This window comes from Poecilia latipinna, unplaced genomic scaffold (assembly GCF_001443285.1).
Source record: "Poecilia latipinna isolate Pla-1442-1.1 unplaced genomic scaffold, P_latipinna-1.0 Scaffold456, whole genome shotgun sequence".
NCBI lineage: Eukaryota > Metazoa > Chordata > Actinopteri > Cyprinodontiformes > Poeciliidae > Poecilia > Poecilia latipinna.
This window is the reverse complement of record NW_015113072.1, coordinates 177,111-188,749: the sequence shown is the minus strand read 5'-3', so window position 1 is coordinate 188,749 and position 11,639 is coordinate 177,111. Positions and strand designations below refer to the sequence as shown.

The 11,639-nt window shown below is 40.5% G+C and overlaps 1 protein-coding gene and 1 long non-coding RNA gene across 8 annotated transcripts in view; both read right to left on the bottom strand.

Moving 5' to 3' along the window:
* The window catches only part of LOC106951384 (mitogen-activated protein kinase kinase kinase kinase 4-like), a 106,025-nt gene that overhangs the window by 50,806 nt on the left and 43,580 nt on the right, over positions 1-11,639 (bottom strand). For all 7 annotated transcript variants that reach the window (XM_015038885.1, XM_015038886.1, XM_015038887.1 and 4 more), the window contains exon 3: positions 2,947-3,003. In XM_015038885.1, coding sequence (XP_014894371.1) covers positions 2,947-3,003 — 57 coding nt within the window. The remainder of the gene's footprint in view (positions 1-2,946; positions 3,004-11,639) is intronic.
* Positions 4,581-10,552, bottom strand: LOC106951385 (uncharacterized). Its single transcript, XR_001425807.1, has 3 exons — positions 10,403-10,552; positions 7,719-7,720; positions 4,581-4,590 (listed from the first exon to the last, which is right to left on the bottom strand). It is a non-coding gene; the product is annotated as an uncharacterized LOC106951385 (long non-coding RNA).

The following is an 11,639-nucleotide window of genomic DNA, read 5'->3' as shown; positions in this document are numbered from 1 at the left end:
GTCCTGAAGGATTCGGCCAATTTTTTTAAATCCCAGTCCGTCTTCTTCATTTCTAAAAAAAAAAAAAAAAAAGGACAGGTGTCTTTGAAGACCCCTCCTTGTTACTCAGCAACGCAAGGAACCGACAGCAGGAGGTTTGATCTGAGCACGACGCACGCAGGTATTCAGTCTTATCTGCTTTAGCAGAAAGTGTGTGGATACATGTAGATTTCGCTAACCGTCATTTTTACCCCCAAACATCTGTTGGTCTAAAATAGTCCAAGGCACAAAATTATACAATGATTGTCAGTTGTATGGATGAGAATGCCTGCTTGATGTCGGAGGTCAGAGATCATCAGAGGTGTATGTGTAGACTGTCTGGTGATCATAGAAAAGCAACAGAAGCTCAGATAACCAGGGAATAGCATCTTTGAACTTTGATATCTCTGCGCTACAGCAGCAGAGGACCGCACCAAGTGCCACGACATTTCCCACTTCAGGCTCATCAAAACTGGACAATATCAGCTTGCAAAAAAAAGTTGCCTGGTCTGATGAGTCGTGACATCAGCTGCAATATTCAGAATTAGCAATACAATCAGCTTTATTGACCGATTTCTTCCCGTCTATCTTGGATAGCTAGCGAGCTATCTTTGGAAACAGGCTCCCTCAAACATTGGTTTTTGTTTCACCCTTCTGAAGCAAGTGGTGGGAAGTGGTGGGAGGTGACAGAGTGTCTGTTTCATCCTACGAGAAATATACTCCCAGGGAGACAAAAAGGTAAAGGAGAAAAAAAAAACGTGAAGAAAAGCAGACAAATCGCCCAGAGGAGCTGAGAGAAATTCATCTTTTCTCACTAATCAAGATCAATGTCTTTCCACCTGAACCCTGGTTGTGAATTACATCAAGCCACCAGCTGTAGCTTGAGACGCAGCACACAGATGCTGCAGTCACATCTGTCTGCTGTCCTCCCGTGTTATTTCTACCACGTTCTCTCTCTCGTGAGCCCAACAAAGATGGCGGCTTGTAACAGAAATAACAAGCGGGGTTTAGGGCAAAAAGAGCAGAGAAGTACAAGATAAACTGTAATAATAATCACAAAAACCTTGAATGAATGGCCTTGACAGGGTGGAAGATAGTACAGAGATGTAAGCAGGAGAGCAGAGGAAAAAAATAAAATAAAATCAAGCAGGCAGCAGCAGTCGCCCCTCCTGCTATCCCAGTGCACTTCAGATGAACCTTCTTAGTGGAGCAAAGCGGAGGGGAAACTCGCCGATTTCTTCTCCTTATCTAGATCTCAGACTCTTTCTTACCATGATTTCTCTCACTCTGTTCCCTCCCTTCAATTTTGTCCTCTTACAACCCCTCAGCACTCACTGATTGGGAAAACATCCATTTAGACAAACTCCTGCTTTGGAGGAGCAATCACTTTGAAACAAAATGCATGATATTCAGAACATGCATGTGATGGGCTGGGCAGCTTTGAGGCAGTAGAGAGTTAGTATTGCGTCTGAGTAATTTTCCAGCCACTTAAAACCTTGTGAAGATCAGAACATTCATATGTTACAAACCCACAACTTACAGAGTCTGTTTACCACGACTGCAAATATTTTATAAAACATAAACCGTGGGAACCTCATTTTAGTCTACATCCTCTCTCCTCTCCTAGCTGGTCGTCTTTCGTCCAGCCCTGCTTCCTTCTGCTAAGCGATATGTAGAACAGGAAGCCGTATGTGGGTCAGACCACTTATGTATAATATACACAGGGAGTTGAAGGTGGAAACCTACGCTGCAGAAGAAATAAGTCATGGGATTTTGTGCATCCTTGACATTTGAACGCTCCTTTCTTTACATCCATAGAAATGTGGAACAGAAGTGCTTAGTGTCTCGGCAGAAGCGCGAATTCAAATCCGTCCCAGTGCCACCAACTTCCTCCGTCCAGCTGTCGTTCTTGGCGGGCGTCCAGAGTGGAACTGTACATTTATTTTAGATAACAGCTGGAGCGCGAGGAAAAGAGACTAATCCAAACATTCGACTGGAATAGAGTTAAAAAGGTCCTGCCAATCCTGGTTTCCCAACACTTGCATTTCTCCTCGCCGATGCAGCTCGCATGAATGCAGAAACACATTCCCATCGCTGATCTATCCCCCTGCTTGCCGCTCATTGATCCCAATAGTTGGAAATGCAGATTTGTTCGCTGAAGGCCACAGCGAGACTCTCGCTCCAAATGTCATGGCGGGATTTGGAAACATTTTCCCAGCAAGTGGATGTCTCAGCACGGCTTCAACAAATCTGCAGAGTAACTTTTCAGATTGGTCAAAGAAGCGGATTTTGGCCGACAGGAATGAATGGGAAGGAGACCCCGGACTGAAGACTCTATCCGGACAGACTGACTGGGGAAACTTCATCCTTTATTTCCATCTTGCATTTTGTTACGTCTTAAACTTTAAACAAAACCTATTTGTTTCATGTTGAGCTGAAGGCTGCTGTGTCAGATCTCTCTCTGGTGGTGTGTCAGGCTGCAGCTCGAGGAAAGCCATTAAGGGTGTAAAGAAAATAATTTAAAAAGAAAAAAGCTCCAGAAGAAGCAAATATTCATGCTTTAATGATTAAAATTCTGCAGAGGAACACAAAACTGTAATATTTTTGCAATCTACAAGGAAAAAACCATCCTACTGTACTCAGCTTTAGCAGATTATTCCAGTTTTTAAGAGCTCCACCTGGTCAAAAACTCAAAGTAAAAGCCAAGTTTTAACTTCATTAAGGACATCTGTTCATTTCGTTTATTAAAATAAATTGTTCAATTTTAATTTTACAGCATTCAGTTGGAAAACTGTAAAATTAACAATGCAAATCTGCATAAATTATTTCACTCCCACCACCAATATCCACCAGTATGGTTTGTATGCCAACTTGTTGAAATTTACAATCCCAACTGATGACAATAAGAGATGAGGCGACCTTACTGACCTCTGTGACGTCCATGACCTTGATGGCCGCCAGCTGTCCCGTCTTAACATGTCGACCCTGGAAAACAAACGGAAAGAGATGAAAAAACCGTAAACCAGTGATTCTGGGTAATCACTCAATATATGTGCCTATTTGTCATGCGAACAGTTCTGCTGTAAGCCAATCCGTCGCACAAAGAGACAATGATGACAATCTGACTTCCTCCATTTTGTTTACAAAAGCATGAAAATGACCAATTTCCTCTGTGGACCAGCTTTGCAAAGTGATGCTAGGAATCAAAAAAAGCCTCTGAAATGACAGTTTTATAGGCTGCGAAAGCATTTGGGGTGATTCATTCGGTCGTAAAACCAAAAACCGCATTGGAAGCCTGTCATTTTCCGCCACAATAGCACAGAGAATCACAGACGAACATCCAAACATTCAGCATTCTTTAACAGACTTAACTCAGTGTCTTCAGTGTGCATTCATGCAAGGAGAAAAAAAAAACACAACCCTACACCAACAGAGCACAAACATACTCTTGTTATACCCAGTACAGACAGAAACACACTATGAGAGTTTTCTTTTCAGCTGGACAGAAAGAGCCTCCAGTAAACAGAGAGCAAGAAAACCCTTTAAAAGACAGAAATGACGGACGCATCAACGGTTTACGACTACCAACCGTCACCACAGCTGGGAAAAACGGGGGAGAAATGCTGTTGGACCTCGTCATTTCACACACGTCTGCACTGCCACATGATCCCACTTTCTTTTTTGTGGGAAAACGGGAGCTTTGACACCCAAAACCTTCGGCCCTGCGGGGGCCGAAACGAACGGGTGAAGTCCGCAATCCCGACGACGAGAGATTAACCCATTTGAGCTCGGCCACTGGAGACGTGTGAGAGTGTGTGTAAGATATGTGTGAGGGCGGGGTTAGTGAAAAAAGGTCAGGGCTGGTTGAGAGTGACATGAGAACAAATGTGAGCTGGTGTTAACCCGAAAACGCCGCAGCGCCAGAGACACGTTGGCAACTTAACAAACACAAAGAAAGAGTCCTCTATGAAATGTTCACTGAGTCTTCTTGAAATATAAATATCAAACTTTCATTCATAATGCTGATCTTTCAGAATTTCATAGAAAAGTGGACAAAACTAAATATTTTTCTGACTAAAGCCAAAGCAAGTGGCATTGGAGAAAAGCATACAACAGCACAGTGAAATATTAAACCCCCAACTATGAAGAAAATTTAGTCGAAACTAACAGGGAGCCTCGTAACAAAAATCCCTTTTTCCAAGAAGGCAACTTGTCTGTAACATAACCTTTGACGTTATAGAAGATCGTTGTAATTGCGAGACAATAATAAAATGACTAACTACTAAATGTGTTTAATGAATTCATGGTGCCTGAGTTGTGTCCCTCAGACACCGACATCAGTTTTATAACAAACCTAAAAAAATGTTGCGATTATTATCTATTAAACAATCCGATCAGCAACATGTGCTCCCCACACGGCGGAGTTAACGAATCTTTCTTTATGCACTTAAGGTGACAAAGAGGTGTTGAAGGTTTCCACTGACATCTGTGCTGATGTTTTGATTGTTAAAAATACAACAAACTGGAAAAATTTTCAGCTTAATATTTGAAAAGAGTTTGTTTTGTGATCATCTATGTACAAACTTAATTGTACATAGAGTATTAAGTATTGGAATGAACTGCGCAAGTCCGTACAGTGGAGCTCCGCCTTTCGCAGTTCAGTATTCGTGGATTTACCTATTTGTAGCTTTTTTTCTAGAGCATATCTATAAAAATTCAAAAGAAAATGGAGTTAAATCCCCACCCGCCGACATCCTCTTCTGTAAAGCTAAAATACCGCCACTATTTGACATGCTACTTAATGGCATTTGCAAAAAGGCAATCGAGGGCTGCCATTTTTTTATCCTATTAGCAGTGATTAGCTGTACCTCCAAGAGCAGAAATAAGGAAGATAGTACACATTAGCTTCTGCAGCAGTGTTAAGATGGCTTCCATTGTGTGTTTTAATGCATATATCTGGAATTCAACTTTGAAAATAGGCACTTTTTTGCATTTTAAGAGTCACAAGTATTTTCAGATTCGCAGGTGATTGTTGTTCCTAACATTAGAAAAAATTAGGAGCTCTTTGGAATCGGGAACAAAAACGTAAATGTGTTCTATGAAGAAAGATCAAATTTGATTCTGGCTCCTAAATTCCAATCCTCGATTAACTCTTGCGTTCATCTCTTGGTTGTATCATCTCTTCCCAAACGACGACACACAGACACACTTCAATTCAAATCTCAACCAATCTTTTGTCCCCATTTCGACAGACCAGCTGAATAGATCAGACTTTGTTCCAAGTCTCCACAAACTGTTCAGACCTCATTGGAAGCGCCGCATGAGGAACATCACATGTGACCCCCGACGATCTGAGCACACTTTCACTCGCTGACAAACGAGCTCAGGTGGACACACACACCACACATCAACACACACACCACACATCAACACACACACCACACATCAACACACACACCACACATCAACACACACTCCAGACAGACTCGTGAAGCAGCTGGTATCATGCAGATTACATCATGACAGACATTAATGAAGAAACGTGACTTTTTCCTTCCTGGGGTTGAGTTTCACCGAGTCTCTCAAGTGAAGAAACCCCCCCACCCACATTTATAACTCCCCGCTGTTCACACACACACTGTGTGTGTGTCTGTGTGGGAAAATGTGATGCATCACTGAACTAATCACCCAAAAGATGTTGCTTCAACTGCTAACATGTTTCTGTGGCTGAGCCATTCCTTTGTGTTTGAGAAAGGTGACCTCAGTACGGAGTCCCCCTCCCCACCCGCCGCCATCCCCTTCTGTAGTCCCGACGCACAAAAACAGACCCACAACGGCTAGAAGATGACATCACCCTCTCTGGTTCCTTTGTTCGACACCGAGACGCAGACCCACGCACACACCTGGCCAGCCCAGAGAGAGAAATCCCATCTGTCTGCCATTAAAACGGCTCTCAATCTGCTGATGACAGACGTAGACCTAATCAGATTTCTACAGAAACTTGGTGTCAGTGTAACGCTAAAAGAGAAATTGGCTCTCTGTCGTGTTACATCTGCGAAGGCGCTCACACGCAGATTTATTTCTAGGCCGGCTTTAGTCACGAACAGATATAGATGTTTCCTCAAAGGACGATTACTTGTCAGTTACAAATGAAAAGTAAAATAAAGAAATGAGGTAAGTGTTTTGATTGGGAGAGCTGAGGGAAAGGAAACCTGTTTCACCCGGAACCAATTAGGAAACAAAAATTGCTAAATTAAAAAAAAAAAAAGAAAAAAAAAAGAGGGAGAGTTGGACCAGACGCAACTGGAGCCGGTTATGGCTTCCTGATTAACAAAAATGAGTAGCAGACCTCATGAAGCAGACTACGACCATTTGTTTTGTTGCACTTAGCAAATGGAGACGTGGAGAACCAGAAATGATTGCCAAATAAATGTAAGCACCTTCACGTGATGCTTTCTTGTTAAAATGTTTATAGCCATCTGAGGCAAAGGGTTCAGTTCCTTGCTTCCTATTCTCGCTACACTCATTTCCTGTCTGTACAGCGTCAACCAGGAAGTTCAGATCATCTCTCCCAATGACCGTAAAAGGCAAAGATTACATCCCCTACTCCAACATCTCTCTGCTTGGCTTACTAACCGTACGGCGAGACAAGAGATTTAAAGAGGAGCAGTAGGGTGCTGTGGTGGCGCAGGGGCAAAACACAACCCATGTATTGAGGCCTTAGTCCTCATGCTGGTGGTTGCAGGTTCGATTCCTGGTCTGGTGACATTTGCTACGTCTTCCCCCTCTCTCACAACCCTCTTTCCTGTCAAACTACTTTCAAATAAAAGCCACTGGAGCCAACAAAACCTGGAAAAAAAAGAGGACCAGTAAAAGCATTTGCAGCAAATTATGTCACCATCCAGGAGATGTTACTGTGAAATATCATCTTCACAGCCCAATAGCTGAGCAGGTGTCATGACTACAATGATTCTGTCAGTCAGAAGCCTCTTCAGATTTGCTGAGATTCCATTACAAATGTGCGCAAAACTGTCAATATTCCAGCAATGTAAAAAAGGACACAATTTCACAGTTGCTGTGTTTTCATTAAATTGGAAACAAAATTAAAATCAAACGTGAATATACTTGTTAACACAATAAGTCTTTAAAAATCATGCTGCACCGTTGTCCTCCTACCACTTCCTGTCGTCTTTTTCGTCTTTTCCACCAGTAGTAACATCCGATTGTTGATCACATGACTTGCAGTCATCACAGTTTTTTTTTTAATACACCAATTTCAATTCAGCTGAGAAACCATGTTAAATTAACACAAAAACAGTCAGTGAAAATCACGACTTTTTTTTCCAAATTGCTGTGTTTCCTTTAAGCAAATTTATTTTTGTAATTCCAACTTGCGTAAATTTACGGTCAATGGAAACTGCATTCACACCTTTTGGGAAAAATAATAATAGACAGTCCAAAATAAAATGTACATCACTGAAAACAAAAGCCAAGCGACGTGGAAAGATGCAGACTGAAAGGAGGAGTAAAAGAATCTAAAGACATTTTTACCAACTCTTTCATTTGACTTTGTTTGAGCTTTCGTAAGACAGCACATTAAAGATAAAGCACTCATTGAAGCTTCCCGCTAACACCTCCCAGCTGACTCCACGGTCCTTTCCAGTATGATATAATCCTCTGGTCATCTGCTCTCCCATGACTACTACCTTTATCGCCGTGCTTCCACAGTTGTCAGACGTCTGGATCACAGCTTCATCTTTCATGGAAAAATCCCGCAGGGCTCGGGGAAGTGAGAGGAAATCCCTGTTTGGTTCCAGTTACTGAGATTTTCAAATAAATGGTGTGTCTTGTATTATTTTTTTGAAATAAAAAGAGAAAAGAGTTCATAGGCATCTTTTTTACAAAGATGAAGTCATGGAGACGGTAACAGGTTGGCTTTGCTCAGGTGTAATAACTCAGAAGGTAGAAAGTAGGAGCTCGTTGGATCAGGTTGGCTCACGACAGTGAGTTCATGACCAGCAGCCTGTCTGTAGACGATTTCTCTTTCTGCATCCGTTCTACATCGACTCACATCTACCGTGTTGCAGATAGTTGATTTAAATATTGCTGATGTTCAACATTAATCTGCAGGCAAAGTTTAAGTTCTTGATGGCTCAAGCTAAAGAACTTATGTGTCAGTATTTCGCTTCAAGTCTGTTTTTCTACACCAGAACGGCAGTAAACTATGGGTCTACAACGTTCAACCATTAACTATTCACACCGAGTGCAAAGCAGCTGCTGTAAAGCGATGCCTCATAGTAGAAATTCACTCGTAATGTACAATATGACGTAAGAAAATGTGTTTATACTTCTAGTATTCCCATAAGTATTCTATCAGCATAGCATTTTGGTTTGTTTTCTTTGTTCTGAATATTAGTATATTAGTAGGAGAAAGCAAGCAAAAACAGTTTGATGAAGTAACATTATTTAAAGCAGACTTTCTATTAAACTAACAAATGACAAAAACTATGAGGCATCACGGAGTTATTTTTCTAAACAACGAGGCATTTTATGGACAAAATGTCTATAAAATGTCTAAATTTTCTTGAAAGCAAACTCAATTATTTTTTATTTAAGACTTCTTTGAGAAATCTTTTAACATTAATTTCTCATGAAGTGCAACATGAACTGTCGTCTGTGATCATATGGTGTATTGATCTAATATACATCTCTTCATCTTCAAAAAAAATCAAAGCCAAAATGCTTACAGAAACCTTTTTGATGCTTATACTTGGAAAAACAAACTTAAAATCTATTTCTATGCCTTTTTAGACTTTTTAAACAACCACAAGGACTTGGAAGAGAGGGAAGATTCACGTGTGAAGAGGAAGAAAGGAGGGGGTGGTGGTAAAGTGTCACACGGTTTAATAGAGGAAAAACAAAGAAGAAGAAGCTGGGATGGCAATGAGTTTGTGTGCGAGTGTGAATCAAGACCTTGAATCATTCCACACCAAAACGTACACACTTCAGAATAACTTGTTGTCGTCTGTTTAGATGAAACCGGATCATACATCCGACTTTGCTGAGGCTCAACTCGTCCTGTTTTCAGTTTTTGAGGACAACGACCTCTTTATTTCATCTCTTGGGGCTCCGGGAGATGAGGCGAGAAGGCCAGGTGCAAGCTTTGCAGCAGACACACAAACACTTTTACAAAAAGATGCAGGAAAATGACACACTCACACACACACACTTTTAATTTGTGCAGCTCAGCAAATGCGAAAGCCAACAAGTTCTTATTGATCAAACAACCGGTGCGTGTGGTGAGCTAAATGCTCGTCATCATTTTTAGATATTTCCAATAAGCGAGAAGTCAGAATAGTCCTTTTTCTTTCGTGAATGGTTCCACACAGCAGCTGCCGAAGGATTTCCAGTCTTTCATCTACAATGCTGTGATGACAATTATTTAAAAAAAAGTGTTTTAGCAGAGTAGAATGAAACTGCTTGGATCAAGGTAAAGTCAAGGCTCCTGGTTTTCCCCTCTAGCTGCAGTTTTCACCAAGTTTCCTCAACTGGAGGTGTTAAAAACAAACTTCCAACACAAGAATTCAATTGAGATTCACTGTATTTTTTATTGGATAGCTTTTAGGGAAAATGAGAGTGAATAAAAAGAGTGAAATACTTTTATGTGTAGTGGTCATATGATGAAACCTAAATATAGACAACAATAAGATGTGCCAAAGACAAACTAAAAGAATTCAGTGAATAAACAAAAGAATCAGACCTTTTACCTCGACTTTTCTAATTCTAATCAGGGAGTCTAACTCCAGCAGATAACAGGAAGGCTCAAAGTGTTACAGTGAAGTTGATCTGTTTTACCCTTTTGAACTGTGAACTGGTGTCTGGCTTTGGAAATGCTGGCAGCATTTTGAATTTGAATTTATTTTATTTAAATGGGACGAAGCATATGAACGTAGGTTACGTTCATATGCTTTTATACGCTGGAAGTTTTCTGCAGGTGAAAACGTCATGAAACCAGATACTGGAAATCAACAAACACTCCAGAAAATGCCTCTTTTGACCATCAACAAGCACTACAACAACTACAAACAGAAATGTTTTTCAAATTTCATTTACATTTAAGGCCAGTTTATAAGAAGCTTATATTATGCTCTTACTGGAACTGATCATCCAGTGTTTCGATAAAGTTTATTTTAGTATATTCTGGCTTTAATTAGATTTATTTCAGTCATGTAGACTCACAACGACAGAAGAGCCAGACAGGCTGGTCCCTTATAAGTTATTTTACAGCAGACCTTTCACGGTTCAGATTTTGAATTTTTTCTTTTTGGAACATAAATCAAAAATATTAGTGGAAAATTTGCCTATTTCATATATATATATATACACACAGGGGTGAAAGTAGGGGGGTACGGTCGGGTACTGTGTACCCCTAAACGATTTAGCGGGGGTACACAGTACCTGCAAGAGAGAGGAGCGACTGTCTGCTGTAAAGAATCACTGGGTTCACTGTGCAGCCGTGAGTCATTAGTTTTTCAAGAACAATCCAAAACATGACTTAATCAGTTAATAAATAACTTTTTTCTCATTTCATATTGTTTCTGAACTCTTTGTGCTTTACTAGAGCAGGGGTCCAATAATACGTCGATCGCGGAGAGTTTTGAGTCGATCTCGGCATTAGGTGACAAACTGAACGCCGCCAGGACGCTGAGATCAGCACGTCCTCCTCTGACTCGCTTAAAACGTTCGTAACTTTATTAAAGAACAACAACAAAAAAAATCAACAAAATGTGTTCAAATTAATGACCCAACAACAATAATAATCTCAGTAATTATTGTTTCAACAAGGTTGCGCAATTCTGTGCGTTTCGGTTCCATTACCAAAACAATGAGCAGAGCAGGAGTTTAAAATGAACTAATCAACCACCGCTGTGTTCAGGGAGGCTTATTAATGATTGCAAAATAAATATCAAGCCTGAAAACCTGATATTGTAACGGACTGAATGTTTTAAACGTAATCTGTACTCGGCTCGAGGAGCACAGGTGGTTGCCACGGCAACGGGTGTGCTTAAATGACAGAGAGAGACGGAGAATAAAAAGGTGCGAGTGGTTTAGACTTGATCACCTGTTCAGGTTAATTTACCTTCGTCTTGGCTCATCACAGCCGCTGTAGTTTCTGAACGTTCAATAAACGACAAACTTGGACTAATTACCTCGTTCTTTGTGAGTATACGTCATTTACAACAAACATCAAACACGGTAAATATGTTTCATTAAGTGTTTAACAAACCAATGAATTCTACCGTGATAATTATGTGAAATTAAATTGTCTAATTCAAAAATAATAGTTTTATTGCTCTCTGGCATCTCGCTTTGAGCTGAGAGTCTGAGACATTTTTCCTCTATCAAAAATGTTTTGCTTCTTATTTAGTGGAAATATTGATGTTGATGAGACGTAATGATAACCTTTTTCAACCTTTATAGCTCCACTATTGAAAATGAGGCTCTAATATTCACAAATGACATTGAAATAAAATCCAGAGGTGATTCCTCTGGAACCTGTTGGAGGAAAAATATCCCAACTTCAGAAGATGAGCTCTAACTTAACAGAGCTCTGTGGTTCC